We start from the raw sequence: 19,360 nt of genomic DNA, 5'->3' as shown, positions 1-19,360 counted from the left end.
CTCTCCGTAACTCCCCGTATGTTCTCCATCTTCCCGGCGGAATCATCCAGCCGCCGTGTCCCAAGGAAAGGTCCCTGGCAGGCAGGCCGGCCGGCCCGAGGAAGCGCTGCTCCCGTGCCGCTGCCCGCTGACGCTGCTCCCAGGGGGTCCGGCAGGGCCGGTGCGCGGGCAAACACGGGGCTACCGATCGCCACCGGCTCCAAGAGTGCATCCTCGGCTTGGGATCACAGCGGGGGAAGGCCACCCCCATGGGGGAAAGGGTCCTCCCCTTGGCCCCCGTACCTCCCCCCCCCCCCCCCCCGAGCTCTGCCTTTCCCCTAAAGTGAAAGAAAAAGGGGTGTAAAAGCACAGCCCTGGGATCCTGCCGGCGCAGACAGAGTTTCAGTTCTTCACAGTAGTTCTAAGTTCAAGAATTCGTTTCAGAGTACTGTACCCAGAAGTTAATTGCACATCTATTTTCATAACGTTTTTATTTATTTAATAATTTGTACCTCAAACATAGCTCAGCAGTCAGCCATGTACTTTGAAAAATATTTCTCCTTACTGCTAGGTACACTGTTTCCATGGAGACTTCCTTAGATATTCTAGGGTGAACACTCAATCTCTTGTTTTCTTTTCATTTTAAAAATCAGGGCAGACCTATGCACTCCTAAAAGTCAGTAAAGGTTTAAGTTTCCATTAATAACAACTTCTAGGCATCTATTTTTAGATCACTAGGAGCTACACGCTACCCGTGTTGAGCAGGTGACCTACCTCACCATTAGGTCCCATCTGAATTGACAAACTAAGTGAAAGAATTCCAACCAAATCTCAGGTTCAGACCAAAACACAGTAAATCAGTCACATCTTATGTAAATGAGTATCAAAGAAAATTAATGTAGACACATTCCTTTTCTTCAATACCATTCATGCATTCAAGATGCAAGTGACTGGCTGTCTCTGTCTGCTTGACACAGATCCAAAGTCTCCCCACCTTTCCCAGGTGAACATATGAGATATTAATGTATTTTTAAAGTGACAAGGCTATGCAGTGAAGTCCCTCATGTTATCTTAGCATGCACTGTAGTAGTTGTAGCAGCTGGTCTGGGGAAGACCTGAACGTGAACATACCGAACTGGAGTACAGGAAGGAGGGAACACTGGGCTCCAATCTCTTTCTACACGACCAAGTATTTAATCTAAAAGTGATCTCTTTTTGCCTTATAAATATAGAAAATACAGCCACAACTTTCTATTCAAAGGCTGTTGAACTTCTTCCCGAACTATACACTACTCTAAAGCAGGACACAATTTCCATCAGCACACAAAAAATAAAATTTATGAACTTGATAATGAAATTCACAATACAATGTCATTTTCCAATCTTATATTTAATTTTTTAAAAATAAAAATCATGGTGTATAAAGATGTTAATGTCTATATGCCCATAAGAACTTGTTAATGGGTATTTCTCTGGTATTATAGGTATGAGATATCCAAAATTACTCCGTTACAGGAAAAAGCTTCAAGTGGAAATTGGGATTACTGTGGGTACCAAAGCCAATCCCCACTCAACAAGGTTTCATGAATACTACTATCCTTGAACTACTTGTGAAGCAGTACTTCATGTTTATTTCTCATTTTGTATTAAACAGAAAAATGAAATTATTATCTGGAAACAGTTAGGCCCAAGTCCTCAGTAAAGAAAAAAAAAAAATTATGCTTAAGGAGATACCTCGATACCACAAATTTTCATACTGTGTCTTATTGCCACTGAAAAGACCTATGTTTTTTCTTATATAGACACAAAATCTTTCACAAACTGGAACCAAACCGCTCCCCATTAATGAGGTGATTAGTCTTAGCTCGAGGCATATCCTGGATGAGGATCTCAGAGTTGTGTGTTCCTCCTGTCTTGCCAACAGCATTAATATATGTTTCATGGAAACTACATATTACGTGTAAGCGACTTAAAATTCCTTGTAAGAAAAAGAATTAGATATTGTAGCATGTAAATACTTTGAGATGTTAGTTTGTTGTTGTCTGCTGACTGTTCCAGAGTGCTGTCTGGACAACACAAGCATGTAAATTTAATCTTAGTACTTAGTACTAACTGGTTTCAATAAAATTTATCAGCAATGTGTTAAAATAATAGAAATATTATTAAAAGCTAGGAAAAAGTGATTGCAGAACATATTTGGAAAGTATTTTCTAGGCTTAGAAGAATAGCTAAGGGGGTTCTCCAGTAAATACTGTATCTCTAACTATACTGCAGCTTTGTCTTCAAGTGCAACTCTTAGATGACTTTAATATAAAAAATTAGTTCAAAAATCTTAACTTAAAAAGAAAAAAAAGAGAGGGTAAGTATTGAACTGATACATTTTTTTGGGTTCACTTTGCTAGAATATGCTTTTTGATAAAACATTGCTAAGATAGTATGATGCTATACAGCAATCAAAAGTGACACAAATTCTGATCAGCAAGGCTATTTTTGTTCTTTTGTCTCCTCCAGGAGACAAAAGGAAACAAAAATGAAGGGTCTTGATAAGGAATTATGTTTGCACATTAGAAAGGCTTCTCATGTCCTTCCCCCCTCTTTTTCAGCCCCAAACAGAACTTCATCAGCCCTTAACATTTATAGAAACAAAATGCTACACAGAGACTGCACTTGCATGAAACTTTGGGTCACTGTATGCTTTCATTGGCTGCATCTTCTCTAGCTGCTCTCTCCCTCACTAATTTGGAGGGCTAAGCTGTACCTACAAGGGTGCATTTTTTACAACCTTGTTCATCCTATTAAAGTCTTGTGTTTATTAAGCGTTCCTGCAATGACTGAAAAGACAGTTAAGCATTATCTTCTCTTCCATTAAGAAGTTATCATCTTGCTCTATCAAACTCCAAGGCCCACTAAATCCCTTATTTCCAAACCTAAACAAAAACATTTCCCCCTTTACATAAGCACTTGTGCAAGTCTCAGTTTAAAGACTGTCTACATGGTATTGGCTCATCTCTGCCTCTTTTCCAGAAATGGATTGACTATTCTCTCCCTCTTTTTTCTTGGTCAAGATGGCTGTCGTCTCTCCTACCTGTATAATTCTGCAATATGGACCAGGGATGCTGTCAGCTATACTGGTTTTGAGAATATTGCTACTGATTCTGAACTAGCACTTGAAAAAGGAGCCCCCTATAATTTACCTTAAGCTACACAGCAATAGTGGAGTTTATGATTATTTAGAATTATGAGGGGGTATTTACACATTGGCTTAAAATGCAAGTTGGAAGTGTTTGGCTATTTACTAAGTTCCTGATTCTGATTTTCCTTTTACATTTCTAACTAGTTCAGTACAGCTAGAACTGAATTAACTCATTTCAGCATTATGTATTGTGATAGCTGCAAAGCGATGGAGCCACCAACTGTTCAAACACGGCAACAGCTACCTAACTTCTATTCCAGAGTAGTGGATACAAAACACATCACACAAAGTTCTGTGACCACTGAGTTTTCTGCATTACTAAAGACACAAGATCATATTTATCCTATTAAAATTCTGAAAACTTTGTATTTGATAAAAAGGATACCTATCTCAATTGGTTATATTTCTACCTCTAAAGATATGACATTAATTTAACACCCTAAAAGCTCTTCCTTACAATTAGACACTCAAATGAAAGACAATTACAGATAACTATGGAGCAGATGCAGTTTCTTGTGCACCAGTTCATAAAAAACAAGTTGACACAAGCTTTTCATAAAGAATTTTATAAAATCTGTCACTGCAAACAATTATGTCTAGAGTTTTAAAATACTTAATGGAAGTTAATTAATAAATTAATCATCAAAATGAAAACACACTTCAAAGCATACTGTTAAAAATCCTACATGTTCTTCTCGAAGTATACCTAGACATAATAGCCAATACTCTAGATTTTTAAAGTTTATCTTGAACTTTTGTCTTCAAATCCAGAAGACAAATGTATTAATTAATCCAAATGTATTAATTCCCCCTATTTCATTTCCTCACAGTGCCTACTTTAACCATAAATTTCTGTCATTGAGCTCCACTAATGAGTTCAGGCAATCAAATGTCTCAGCTATCCCAAGCTCTGACTTTTTGTGGAGTGAACACACCATTAGCAAGTTTGCTGATGATACCAAACTGGGAGGTGCTGTTGACTCTGTAAGGGAATAAGAGTCCTTGCAGACAGTTCTAAATTGATTGGAGCATTGGATAAGTGGGATAAAATTTAACACGTATGAATACCAAATTCTGCATCCAGTACTGGGAGAGGAGTGGCTGCAGAGGAGCCCTGCAGAAAGGGATTTGGGGGAGCTGGTTGACAGCAGGATCAATGTGAGTCAGCTGTATATCCTGGCAGTCTGGACAGCCAAGCACATCCTGGGATGCAAATACAGCATCACCAGCCAGTCAAGAGAGGTGGTTTATTCTGCTGTATTCAGCATTGGTGCAGCCTCACCTCGAGTACTGTGGCGGTTCTGGGTCCCACAGTTTAATAATGTTGAGGTCCTTGTATGTGTCCAGAGGAAGGCAACTAAGCTGATGGAAGGGATGGAAGGCATGTCCTATGAGGAGTGGCTGAGGATTTTGAGGTTGTCTAGTTTGGAAACAAGGAGGCCAAGGAGTAACCTCACTGTTCTCTTCAGCTTCCTGAGGAGGGGAAGTGAAGAGGGAGGTGCTGATCACTTCTGAGATCAGCAATAGGATGTGTGGGAATGGTTCAGAGCTGCACAATAGAAGGTTCAGACTGGAAAACAGGAAGCATTTCTTCGCTGAGAAGGTGGTCAAACTCTGGAACAGGCTTCCTAAAGAAGTGGTCGATTCTCCAAGCCTGCCAGTGTTTAAGAGGCATTTGGACAATACACTGAAGAACATGCTTTAATGTTTTGAAGTCATCAGGCAGTTGTACTAGATGACTGTTGTAGGGTCCCTTCCAGCTGAACTATTCTATTTTCACCTGAATTCAATCAGCACAAGTGGAGGAACACCTGGACAATGAGCATTTCTAAGTTTATTGAGAATTTTAACCAGGAGGCAATGGTATATAGTGCTAATTTCAGTTTGCAAAGCATCTTGGAACAAGCTGAGTTTATATCACAGCACTGCAGTTTTGAGGTAGCAGATGTAACTGAACAAGTAAGCTATCAGAGAAATCAACTATACATTTCAACTACAAGAAACTCAGAACAGTTTTACTTCATCTTAACACAATGTTACACTTAGTACTATGAAATAATAAGTCAAGCATCTAAAAAATTATATATACTGAGGCAGACTTCACAGTAAAAAGAGAGATCAACTACGAGAAGTTTCATGACACAAACCATTCTTCAGATCTTTAAACCATCCTAGTTCTGTTAATATTGCATCAGCACCTAATTCCTTGATGGAGAAACAAGATTCCTACATAAGCATATAAGAAGAGCTGTGGCAAAATACAAGTCTGTTCTCTCAGTATCCCAACTGTAATAGCAGACCCCTAGGGAAAAATATAACATTTTCCCTTCATGTCCTTCCAACCATCTGTACATTCAAAACTACTTGAATAACTGCTTACACTTTCTTTAAACGTCCCTTAAGGGCTTCCACCCTACTGCCCCACCAGTTTTGTCCAACTGCATCCCCACACCACTCCCAACACATTTGGGCATCTTCCCACGTTTGCAATCTAACTAAGGCAGAAAAGCTCAGAAAAGCTCACCCTGCCAATATTTCAGAATTTCAGAAAGAGAAGAAAACCTTATGTACTTCCAGGTCCAGCACCTGCACTGTCCACAGTTTCCTGAATGCCTAAAAAAAAACAACAACAAAAAGACTTGAAAAACTTTCTTCCCTCCCAAACAGGTTTTCCTGGAAGAACGTAGGCATTTCATGTGTATTCCCTCATTCTCACTGGTGGTGTCTATGAAACTAAGTCTTGTCAAACTACAGTGATTCCTTCTCCATTTCCTGATCATTTGTAGCAAATACTAGGCAGGAAGTCATTTTACTAAGCAGCCTGTTCTTTTCCCACATTTTGTGGATGTAAATACGTACTAGTTTTTGTATACTAGTAGCATTCCAACATGCATATATTTATGCACACAATAACTATATGTACCTATTCAGAGACACAAATATATATTGTAAGAGAGAAAAAGTATAGAGTAGGGAAACAAGAGTAGATATGAAGAATGAACAACTTCTGAAGCTTGAAGAAAGTAAAAAAGCTTCTGGTTTGTTCATAACACATTTCTCAGCCCCCTCAAGGAAAAAGATGAAATGTCATTTGGAAGCATACTTTTTTTGACCTTGTATACTTAGGGTAAGGCTAGCCCTGAAAAAAAAGTCAAGGGAAATCAGAGAAATTGCAAATATCTGTAGTTTTACTAAAGGTTTCTCCAAAATGATTCTTGGAATCCACAGCAGTTATTAAAATTCTGACTAACATACAGCAAATTCAAATTAACATTGTAATATTCCTAAATAATGCTATAAAAGGTTTTTAATTATCTATGTATGAACAGTGGACTAGAAAACTTTTAAACATAAAGTTGAGGAAGACTGATAGAAATGCTGCACTTTCTGTGCAGCATTTTTGTTGGCAGATCTAGAGAGAGAAGCCTGAGAACTCTTAGCAAAAGACATACATAACCCTGATACTAGAACAGACCAATCAGGTCAATCAGGATTATAAATGTCTATACTCTTACCATTCATGAAACTCTTGGAATAAGGAACATGCAAACTTCCCACCAATAAAGCTGGTGCACACCAGAGATCCAGACACCAGGGAAGTTCTGATTTTGCTGGGGCCATAAAAAGCCAATAGGATGTTACCAGTGAGTAAAACAGAGATAAATCTCTATTTAGCAAACGAAAGAGTGAAGCAGCTAGCTGTGGCTCTGACAAGGTGTACAAATCATACAGGATATTCAACTACTGATTAATGCACCAGTTCTACAAGTTACAGCTACCACATGAAAGAACACCACTTATCCTGCCTTTCCAGTCAAACACAAGGTGGTGTTGCTGCCCTATGGAAGCAGCACTCTGGTATCTTGAGCACACTGAACACTAGCCTCAAGTCCTGGCACTATGTATTTATCAAGTGCCATTAAGGAAATGTCTCAGTCTGACCATTCACAAGACTCTCTGGCAGTCACACTCCCAAGGCCAGAGACTTTCACTGGGACCGAAGCCCCTTCACAGGGGGCAGATCCAGTGAGCCAACAGGTGCTCCGCTCGACTCCCTACACACCCAGAAGAGTCAGACCAGACTTCCTACAGAGAAGTCTCAGATGTCACATTTCATAAAGCCATTTATTCATGGCTCAGTAACACAGAAAAAGCCTGAGCTGGTGCGTCCAAAGAGGGACCCCCAGCCAAGGACCCCGTGGGCTTTTATACCCTTATAGTCCACCCATGCCCCAGTCTTGCTCTTTCTCCTGAGTCCACGGCTCCTGCCCCCCACTCTTGTGTCCATCCACCTCGCTGGGGTCACCGGTCTTCACCTCCTTTGTCATCCACAAGGTCGGCAATTTCCAGCTCCTGCTGTGTCTCTGTGTCCATTCACCTGCGCATCTTCACGCCCTTTGTTATCCCAAAGGTTCGCAGTTGATGGCCTCTTGTCTCGGGCTTCCACCCAGAGCTCAACCTGCAGCTTGTGAGACGGGCTACCTGGACCAGATGTATTCCTCAACAGCATTGCCATTATTTCTCTGAATAGCACTGAACTTGGATGTCACACCAAAAGCAAACACCCATAAACAAGAAATTTAAGGCAATCTGGCTAAGCAGACTATGAAGAGTCACGCTTTCAAGCAAGGAGCTGGTTTTACCACACCACCAAGGACCACTTGATCCCAAAGAATGCTTCTGCGCAACACCTTGACCCAACCTAGAATCATGGCCTGCGAATACCATCTGGAGCAAATCGTAACAAAAGCTGTTACAACAGTGGTTGTTAGGGTGATTGATCTGGAGTTTTCTGTTTTGGCCACTAAGGAAAACTTAACAGATTTCTCACTGTTGCTCATTGCCTGAAGCCAAAATCAATCAATCCCACACACCACAAACCTGAAATGGGGCATAGAACAGGTATTTTAATTACCAGTGTGATGTCACCTACTTTTCTATCTTTTTATCTTCCCATCATATTAAGGTGATTTGCTATAACCAAACAAAATCTAATCTTTACCAAGCAGGGACTTTTATTATCCTCCCCCCTTCCTCTTATTCCCTCCACTGCTCCCTCCTTCTACCCTGTGCTGATCCCCCCTCCCCCATCCCATATCACCAGTGCCTCTGCATGGAGTCTATCTAGCTATAGAGACTACTCAAGTAGCCTTAACACTCGCTTGGTAGCTCCCCTTCACCATCTAGCTCTCAGATATTTCCTTCTCTCCCATTTCTCAGCAGACAGAAGAAACAGATGCATATTTTTATGCAATTTTGATCTAGGTTCCGTTCCACTGTGCTTTATGAGAACTCTAGAAAATATCTAAACTTTTTGTCCATTGTTTTTTATTCTTTGGCCAAGATTCCTTTGCAATTAACTTTTTTAAAGGACAGGGAAGGGGCAGACTTTCCAAGTGCCTTCAGGTTGTAGAGGGAAGACTCAATGTATCACTATCAGAACTCTGAAATACATAGTTCACGTTTTACGAATATAGCACATCCCTGAAAGTCTTCTTGAATGCTGGACAGTTCTTTTGTTTCTACAATGTGTGTAAAACATGGTTCCATTCTTCTTGGCTCACCATGTTTCTCATAAAAGAAACATAAGGCGGAATGTAACCCAATTTAAATGTCATAGAAATCCACAGATTTTTAGAAGTAGGTGATCCCTAACATACTATAGCTTACCTATCACCAAAAGGGAATAGGCCTACCAATCAATACATTTTAGACCAAACTCTTCATTTAGTACTAGAGAAGCACTTACCAAATGCAACTACACAGATACACAAACGGAGCAAATAATTTTTAAGCTTAACTCCACACAGTTGCAGATACCTGGATATGGTTCCCAGCTGTCAACACTGAATACCTCAGTACATACAGTGCTGTCGATGCTCACACAAACTATTTCCCCAGGTTACCACTCACATGTCAGAGCATGAAGTACGTCTGTCGAGTCTAGTGATGCTGCTTAAGTTTGGGTGGGAATGAGCAGATAAAGGGTAAAGCTCAGATTCCAGGTTGTGTTCAGACATGCTATTTCGACAATTGCTTAATGAAAGTAACCCAGAAATACATCCAATCAGCACAAGGTTACTGGCAACATACTAGGGTATGTTGCCAGGGAACAACTTTGTGATTTGGGGAGATAGTGTTAATACAAGAGTACCATCATCTTCAGTTGGAATCCAGGACAGTCTTTGAACACACCATCACAAAATACAGCAGGAAGGATTCTCCGAGGCTTTGATTCCTTTTTTAACCACTCTCCATTCTAACAGTGAAAATTTATTAAGACAAATCTTTATTTTTATCAAAAGGATAAAAAATTTTGAAAACCACTAATCTGAAGTAGCGACCTATAAAGATTCTATTCTCTGTATCCAAGACATTTGTGTCAAAACAAAGGGGAACTCTCCACTTACCCTCTTAATGGAGTAGTTCAAACCTCTAACACTCCTGCATTTTCTCTTATAAATGCAAAAAAAACCCCCATAACCCTCCCACCAAAACCACTAAGCCTCCCTATGTAAAATACGTCACCAGAGAGAATGGGAAACCTTAGGAAAGTCAAAATATTCTTGGGTACATTCAACAGCCATGTTAGAATACAAAAAGTATAAACTGAGAATAGTCTACTGGTCCAGCAGACTTAAGCTTCACAGGCATTTTTTCACCTTACTTTGGTAAAAAAAATCACTCCTCTCCAAAAAAAAAAAAAAAAAAAAGAGAGAGAGAAAGAAAAAAAACCCAACAAAACAAAGAAACCCCAAAACACAAACCAGAAACACTAAATAAAAAGCACAAAAAATAAATAATGAAACTAAGCTGGCAACAAATACAACTACTGCAGTTTTATGAGCCCAAGAGTGGCAAACCACTATCACTCCAAGCACAGTTTACTTTATTTTCTAGGCTTTCTTGGAGAAAGCACAGTTCTAGCCTCCCCAGCATACAAGGTTCTCTTCCAGGAAAGATTTTGCTACCCTTTCCTCTCCTACTCTACTCTTTAGTTTTAACCTCCATCCACCTCCTGTTGAGAAACAACAGTCACATAAAAATATGGTATAAGTAAATGTGGTTTTCCCCTCCAAATTCCAAGTGCAGTATATATTTAAATTCATGTATAACTACATCTTTCTACTGACTGGGTGTTCCATTATTGGCTGAATTTAATAAACAAACTTTAAAAAGGGACAAAAATAACTTTGAATAGTAGATACTAACAAGTGAACATCTGTTCTCAAAGTGATTATTACAATCCTTAGATGCGAGTTGCTAGGAAATAAAGAATCTTCTTAATTCAGAATACAGCTTCAAACAGAAGCTGACTCAGACCTGACCAGACAAAGAACATGCTCACTTTTGTTTGCACTGATCTCTGTGGATAACCTGTATTACTACAGATTGCTCGTGCAGTCTCTCTGAGCAAAACCTGCTTTCACTACCCTGCTAAAGCAACCTCTCAAATGCTACCTGCTAGGATGTATTCATAACTCAACCATTTGGATTTTAACCTGGGATCAGTGAGTTTCTGCAAATGGAGACTTGTGAATCGGGAGAACAGAAAAGAAATACTTCTCCAAATGCTCCTGGGCACCCAGCTATTAAAGCACAGAGACTGAGAAAGAATGAAGAGACAATTTTTTTTTTTTAGCACCTCTAGTCTGTTTTCCCCAAGGTCTTAAGTGTGCCAAGCTTATAGGCTGACTGTTGAAAATACTCCAAGAACCTCTCATATGTTTCTTAAGCGTAATTTACTATAAAATACTCTATGTTCATTCTTGCAATTATGTCTGTAAGAGTATTTGGGATTTCCAACACCTAACCAGTTCTTACAGCATACTCACCTGCACAAAAATTCAATCCAACACTTTTAGAAACACCAGGTATCTGTTACTCCAAAATCAGGGCTCTACCAGAAGATGTTGACAAATACAAGGAGCACATAATTTGGTCACGTACAGAACATTAAAAACCACCTGTAGGACATTCAGACTGGAACTAAACTATGAAATGAGCAGTTCAGAGAGCACAACTTGCTTATAAAAGTTAACCACCCTGTGCAGTACAACAAGGACTCGCAGAATTTCCATGTGATGGCTGAAAGGGAGCACTTCTTAACACTAAATAAGAACAAAGACTATTTCCTCCACAATCCTTGAGAATATAAGCATAATGCAATTTCAAAGAGATTCATGACTTGAAGTGCACCAATTGTTTTGATACACACATATAAATACTCATTACTTGCTTTTATGCTTCATCTGATAATATTAATGCACAAAACTACAGCCCAGAACTGCAATATCTCACTGGAACTATTTAACAAAATACAACCACAAAGCTTAACCCCACATATAGTTAAGTCCAACCGTAAAATCTAGGAATCACTGTTCCATCAGCATGTTTTTCAAAAGCTTTTGCTAGATGGGATTTTACCTAAATTAAAACCCCATTAGCAGAGATTATTACACTGACACTCTTTTCTGCAGTTAAGAAAGTTACCCCTACACCATTCTTGTTGAAACCTTTCATTTCAACGTTTTTACCAATCAGAAAAAAACTGATCAGCCACCTAGTAGTGCCAATTTCCAAAAAGTCTGATTGTAGAAAATAAGCTTCAAGACAGCATTTTTTTGGTCCTTCAAAAACTACTAAGAGCTAAATTAATAAATAAAAACTTGAACTCAGGGTTCTTACAGGGTTTAACACATAAATATCTTGTATTTCCAAGTATTACAGCAATATTCATAAGCTATAGAGTTGTTTCACAGATAAAACATGGACCTCTGCCAAATTATCATGGGGTGAGAAGATAAAATTATACACACATATCAAAACGACTGACTAGTCACTCAGTACTTCCTAAGTGCTCATATTTTACATCTCTGGAGAGGACAGTTGAAGAATTAGAGAAGTGACTAGAAAAGTGCCAGTCCTCTACAACAGTAGAAGCAGATTTCTCTCTGCACCAAGTACACTAAGCAGGAACTAGTTAATTTTTTCTATAGCAGGGAAAAGGATTGCCATAAATGCACTTATAAGATGTGGGTATCTGGAATCTTTTAAATATTCTATAACATGTCACCCAAAGGATTTCTTATTGTTGTACGCCTTATCCATTGTTAAATTCCAGACCATTTCTATCCCAACTGCTGACATGCCCCACAGCAGGACAGTTGCTCCAAAATTCTTGTCAGTCACAGCAGCATACGAGGCATACAAAACAGATTAAGTAACCCAAGTTATACTAGTCTCCTGCCTTAACTGGGCTTTCTACTCTTTCTTTTCCCATCTTTTTCATCTTCCCTACCTTTAATCACAACCTTGATCACCTTCCACCTCCCACAAAATATCACAATTTCTAAGAGGAAACAGGCCCACATATCTGTACTACAACTGGGACAGGACCAGCCACCACTTAACTCCAGGTCAGATTCCTGAAAACACTTCTCTTTAACTCAAATCACTAGATCAGACATACTTTGCAGTAACCACAATATAGATCATTTGTACAGCACTCAAGCACTCAGCACAGACTTTTCCTTTCCGAACATTGCTCCGTTAACTCAAGACTACATATTGATAGCCTGCAATTATCAGCTAGCCCAGCAGACAATAACCAAAAGCAGTCTGAATCCCTGATACAACCAACCACCACCAAAGCAATTCTTCAGAAAAACTCACCGGTGTTCACCAAACTTGCATAAACATCATGTTCCATGCAAAGCATTTTGGCCACATTATTTTTTTCCTTAAAGTAACTGGGGACATCCCTTCTGTCAGCTGAAGTGGATGTCTAAACCTGGTATAATTTGTGATGCTTCAAGGAATCAGTCCTTTAAGTGCTAATCTCCTTGGGTCACAAAATTACATCGAAGGGTACCCAAATCACAACTATTTACATTTACAACTTTGTCTGTAGTTCAGTACCCATGTAAAGAACCTGATGCATTACCAGAGAGCCTGAAAAGTTTTTAACCAAGCAGTCTGTATTTGGACATTTCAGACTAGAATTACTCGTGTATTATGTCATCCTAGCAAGTTAAATGCAATGAACAAACCCTAACACCCTTGCCCCCCAATAAACAAAACCACCTAAAACCGAACACATAAGCCCAAAATGAGACTAAATTAGCAGGATTGCTCATCCGTTAAATGGGCAACTAGGTAAAACTAAGTTTTATTTAGCACTAAGAATGAAACACTATAATAACTTTAATAGTTTTGACTTCCTTATGGAGGTGGAAAAATCCAAACCAAGATCCATTTAACAACTCTCAGTCTTTACTCACAAGGCCCCTAGTCAGTTTTCCTCCAGCCAGGAATCCCACTGGCTATAGCAATTAACAGCCTTATATCAGTGTAAAGACTAATATATGCAACACTTTGTTTGCCCTGTTAAAAATGGCCTTCCAAATTTCAGAACCTGTAGAATGCAACAATGGCAGGGTTGAAACTCAGGCCTAGCCTCACTGATTCCAGACTGACAATTCTCATGTACCAAACTAACGGGTAACAGTTTCTTCTCCTGTTGACCATTATCAATGAAGACAGATGTTGTACTAATATAAATGACAAGTGCAGCAGATAACCCATCAGAAAGAATACGATATAGTAAAAGTAGAGAATTCTTTTAACCACACATTTATTTTCTCCCCAGTGTCTTCTCCTTTAGACATCATTCAAAAAGATGACACAAAAGAGAATTACCAGAAATTTACTCTTCAGAGCAGAAAGAATCACAACATGATGCAGTCCATTACTTAAGGTTCACTTGCTTAATCTCCTGTACCCATGACATTTCTGTGGTTTATATACTGAATGCTATTTGCCTATTCATCCAATGCTACTAGAACCAGACACAGAAAAGGTTCCAGGGAATGAATTCTAGTTTAGTGACTGGGGGAGGGAGGGATAAAGGAAGAGAGAGGTGGTGTGGAAACAAAGCCCAGCGAGTCCCAGACTTGAAGCAAGCTGTGGTCTTTACCAAGTAAGACTCTGTAGACAAGAGCACTTATGAACTATACAAATACAATGGATGTACTGCAGAACATGGGAGTCTTGCATTTGTTTTCTCATGGTAGCATCTCAGCTATGTGTGAGAGATCCAACTCTGTGTCAGCACAGCAGGAGATGTTCTCTTCTAGTCCTGTTCATTTAATGCCTATGAACAAGCTATTACTCGAAATGCCTGTTCCGGACAGTCATCTCACTAGTTGATTTGGTATTCTGAAGTCAGCAAAAGAAAGTCAATTCTAAAAAACTGAGCTGGCTTTTCAGCATCATCCAGTGACAAATCATTAAAAAAATTGCTCATTTCCCAGCATGCTTCCAGACTCTAAGAGTATAGTTTTCTACAATTAACAGACAAGGTTTTCCTTATAAGGTTAACTGTGCTATACCAGAACTACAGGGAAGTATTAATACTGCTTGGAATTTCTTACTTTTTGTTTAGCAAGACAGACTAAGCTATGCCCTTCTTTAATAATACACTTGAGAAAAATAATTTCACTTTAAACAATTCCTAAAAGTCCACACAGGTTTATTAGCACCAATCTCCCAGAAGCTCCTGTGTCTCAGACTAATTCATAGCAGTTCACTTGAAAAATGATTACCTGTTTCAAAGCCAGTAGAAATATGCCTTCCATACATGTGACAGTTTTAACAAAGCTAAATAGAGCTGCAGAAAATGCCTCTTCCTATTTCTGAAGGATTAAATAACTGGCACTTGTTTTAGCTATCTAACCACTCCTTTCTAGTCAGATCTGCTACACCAAAATCAGTGGCAAGGCTCAACTTATTTCAGTAAAACCAGCTGAACTCAGCAGCATTACTTCTATCTCTTCAGTCTTCTGTCAACTAGTTTAATGTCTTAGCTACACTGAAACCAACATACACAGTTAACAATTATTTGAGGAAACACTCAAAGGACTGAAATAAAACCAACAATATACACAAACTGGGTGTAAGACAGGACTATATCCATTACATATTCATGAGAACACTACCGATGCATTTGAATTAGATGAAACAGACTATAAAGTATTACAGGTATTTTCCAAAAACAGCATGTGACCAACTTGAAACTTCTGATAACCTAAGTTATACAATCAATAAGCCAATACTGCATTGAAAACATGCAAATAAGACTGATATTACAAAAGCAGTGCTGTAATTGCTCTTTAACTAAGGCAGAGCTTACCATGTCTTTAAACTGCTGTATGACTGTTACAAAATAATTTCTCAGACTTGCACCACGTAAAAGTTATTTACTTTGCAGTAAATAACTGAATTAAAAGTCCAGGCAATGAAACGATGAAGTTAGGGAAACCCTTACTAATGTCACATGGTTTGATATTAAAACTACATACACTGCAACATACCTGATACACAATTTAAGATTCCATGGGCACAAAAACCGCTTGTGCAAGCACTTGGTTTAAACAAGCTGCAGTGTTAAAACTGTAATACACATCTTCAGGCATTTCAAAACTTGATACTTACATGGCAGCATAAATATGATCCCATATTAAAATGCTTCCTGAATTCCAACTTTTTTAATAATGCTGCTTTTACACTCAAAAGAGTTAAACCTGCCATCACCAGACACTTATCATACAGAAATCAGGACAAGACAGTTTTCTTCATCTGCTGACTTCACAGACACAAGTTTCCTCTAACCAACAAGACTAAGAAGAAAATTTTAAGCTTGGGAAAAGAATATTTTGTACAAGAAACCTATCTGAGCTATACATTCTACAGAAACAGAGATAGAAAGAAAAAGGGGTAGAAACTGAGCAGCATGTAGTAAAAGCTTAAGTTGGTTGGGCTACTTCAGAAAGAAACCTAAAGATGCCAAAGCCATTTAAGAACTTTCAACATCTTGCTAGAGGACAGAGTATGTTGCAAGACAGCATTGCAATATAGTGTTCAACACTCTCATGAATGACCCACTGAGCTTTGTATTCCATTCTAATTTGAAGCAAGAACATCAAGGGCAGCATTGACCCAAATATTCTTAATTTTCCTACCACAAAGGAACTCTACTTTGCTTTAGAGTACTATATACGGGCTGGCGGCTTTAAGAGGCAATATGAGTGTTTTGAATTTAAGGCATTAGTCCTCTGGAAGCCTGTTTTAGAACTAAACCCATTAATGTTTGAGCTACAAGTGTAGATTACTAATGTGCAGTCATTCAAAAAAAAGCAAGATGGGCTGAATGTTCCACTTGCACATTTTAGTGACTGTTCCTTACCATGTCTTCCCCAACCAATCTCAGTTTCTCTGAAGCAGTTATTTGGATCAGTTTTGCTTCAGAGAAATTCTTCAGGAGGCTCAAGAGATGTTTTATATCATTGCTATGCATCACATGCTAAGTAATTCACTCAAAAGGTTATGAGTTGACCACTGTTACACTAACCATGAATGTAGATACTCCACAAGAAGCTGACACCTGACTATTAAAAACTCCATAGCCAATGAATGATTAAAGCTCTACCTGTAATCTCATTTATTACTCTTGAATTTGACAAATTCTGGATGGAAGAACTAAGGCTAAAAATGCACTCTACTACCATTTAGAACATAGAGAGTTGCAATATAAGAAGCATTACAAAAGAATGCTGCTGAATCCTTTATGTAATTCAAATTTACAAAGCAAGTTTACAGCAAACAAGTTAGAATAGAACTTTCATCCAGATTTTCTGATACCCAAGATCCATTTCTTCCCAACAAATTCATGAGGAAACTGTAAACAAGCATCCACCTCAGTTTAATAGAAAAGTAATAATAACCTTAAAAAAAAATAATCCATAATTAAGAATTTCAGCAAATACATACTGTCAGCGACAAATACAATACATACAAACAAGAAGCCAGATACAAAAAAATGAAAGTCTGGTTACACAGAGAATTACATGACATTTTTTCAAGAAACTTAGAAATTTTAAGTTTCACGGATCAGTGAAGGAGAAATTCCTTAAAGCTACAAAGGTGTTTCAGCCTCTATCCCCACCAACCTCAACAGGCCGGGACAAGTGCAATACCACAGACATACACAGCATTGCAACTGATCCCAACCTGTGTAGAAAGGGGTATAATTTTTCCACACTCACTGACTGACTTGTCACTGCCACAGTCAGTTTTGCATGGATTTGCACAGCAGAGTATCATACAGCTGGATGCAAACCTGCAAAACTAACCAGAGAACAGTGTTCAATTAAACAACAAATAAATTGTACGACACAATATGTAGTTCTACAGCTAGCAGTACTTTAAGTGCTTATAATGCAGTAGATTAGTGAACACTACCTGCACTATAAGCACTTTAGTGCTACAAGAGCTGTCATTCACTAGACTGCTGTTAAAATAAGGAAGGCCACAAAATATCCCATAACCAGCAGAAAGCGTTCCAACTTCTTGATGTAGATTATAACAGGCCACCATCAGCTTTGCATAGATTTGCACAACCACTCTCTTCTTGTAGTGCAACTATGCAAAACTAACAGAAGACTGCAAAGCAGAAAACTACTGGAACATCTACAGTCTTAACCTGAGTGACTGGATGAAGACATAACTTCTTATGCCAGAAGGAGCACTTAGGGCAGTAGATGCTAATCTACTTCACTATCTGCACTAGATGCACCTTAGTACAAAAAGCACTTGACAGCACCACACTGTACCTTTCCGTTCTCTGAAGTCCTGCGAGATCTCCTGAGGCAGTTGTCAACATAATGCTACAAGTGCCTTCACTGCAGTAGGTTCTATATATCACTACCTGCACTGTAAGCACTTTGACATTACTCTGACGCAAACAGCGTTTTTTTAGCAATTCAAGATATGTTGTCTACCTTGTACCTGCTGAAAGAAAAGAACAAAGTCTTAGATTAGGATTAGAATTGCAAGCTTTGGAACAAATATTTGCACTTCTTGGCTAAAGACCTCCTTCAGAGTAAGCTCAAGCAGCCCATCAGCCCAATCCAGGACACTCATAAGCGATACCAGGAATATCAAAATGCTGATTGACAGTAGAAGAGCTCAAGTGTGAAAATTAGTTACATGCTTCTCCCATACCATTTGTGGAGGTAAAAGTAACTGAGTTTTCATTGACAAATCTGAAATTTGCTAAGAGCTTCCGCCAACTCTCTCAACTAAAATAAAACAAATTATAAGGCCAATAAGTATTTAAACAAAGTTTATGCATTTCCAGGACACCGGGAATTTTAAAATTAGATTGAACACATAATACCATCAGCTTTCTGAAGTCCAGAAAGCATCTTATGAAATGCCAGGTGGCTTCCTAAGTTTTCCAATTACACTCTTTGCTGTCCAGTTAGAATATTTGCTACCATTGCCACAGATACCCTGTCTCAAATTACAATTCCTATTGTAGTATTTAGATCAGCCTATCTAGCAACAAAAAACAGCTTCTAATGATGGCTGTAAAATATACTACCACAACCAAATTACAGCTACTTATTAAAGACCTGAGGTTCACTGAAGCAGAACAGTGCCATACTTGAAATTTGAAAAAAAAACCATTTTATTCCTTCTTCAATAGGAATATGGACTTGAAAGAACATGAAAACATAGTCTCCTTTGCCTGATACTTATAGCCAGTTTAATACAGTACTTTGAAACTACAATTAAACTTCTGTTAGACTGACTGAAAAAGGACCTTTAATCAAAGAAAAAAAAATAAATCCCAAATATCAAATTTAAACGTTTTTAAAACTTTCTCATTGTCCAGCTGCTTTAATTGAACAAATGAGTGCTTGAGAAACTTGCACTATTCTCCTCTAAATGAGTGAAACTGTGGACTGCTATACATACCTCCAATCCCAAGGAACTCTTTGGAATTTAGTGGTCCTCACTGAAGTCTAAGCCTGAGCCTCAAAAGAACTGGTTCTGCCTCGATATTCCAATAAAATAAAATAAAAACTTACCATCATCCGTTAAAAGGAACTTCCTCCACGCACTGCTGCAACATCCACATAAAGCTTCATTATGTCCTGCTGCACATGTCGTTACTGCGAAAAAAACCACCGAGTTATCTGCTTTTTATCGCAGAGGAGCGAACAAAGTCACCGAGGAGCAGGCAAGTTCCATAACCCAGGGCTCCCCATCCCCACTCCACCCCCCAGCAGGGCGGGAAACGCTCCGCAGCCCCTCAGGCGGCCACGAACCGCCTCGTGCGAC

General features: G+C 38.9%; 1 protein-coding gene across 1 annotated transcript in view; it reads right to left on the bottom strand.

Moving 5' to 3' along the window:
- Positions 1-19,235, bottom strand: part of GPC5 (glypican 5) — a 627,762-nt gene extending 608,527 nt beyond the window's left edge. Inside the window, exons 1-2 of the mRNA XM_018071368.1 lie at positions 19,108-19,235; positions 18,013-18,022 (exon numbers count right to left, since the gene is read on the bottom strand). Of these exons, the coding sequence (XP_017926857.1) occupies positions 18,013-18,022; positions 19,108-19,113 (16 nt within the window). The 5' untranslated portion in view covers positions 19,114-19,235. The remainder of the gene's footprint in view (positions 1-18,012; positions 18,023-19,107) is intronic.
- Positions 19,236-19,360: the final 125 nt, after the last annotated feature.

This window comes from Manacus vitellinus, unplaced genomic scaffold, assembly GCF_001715985.3.
Source record: "Manacus vitellinus isolate BGI_N305 unplaced genomic scaffold, ASM171598v3 scaffold_2_pilon, whole genome shotgun sequence".
Lineage (NCBI taxonomy): Eukaryota > Metazoa > Chordata > Aves > Passeriformes > Pipridae > Manacus > Manacus vitellinus.
Note: the sequence above shows the minus strand (reverse complement) of the source record. Positions and strands in the feature narration are given on the sequence as shown.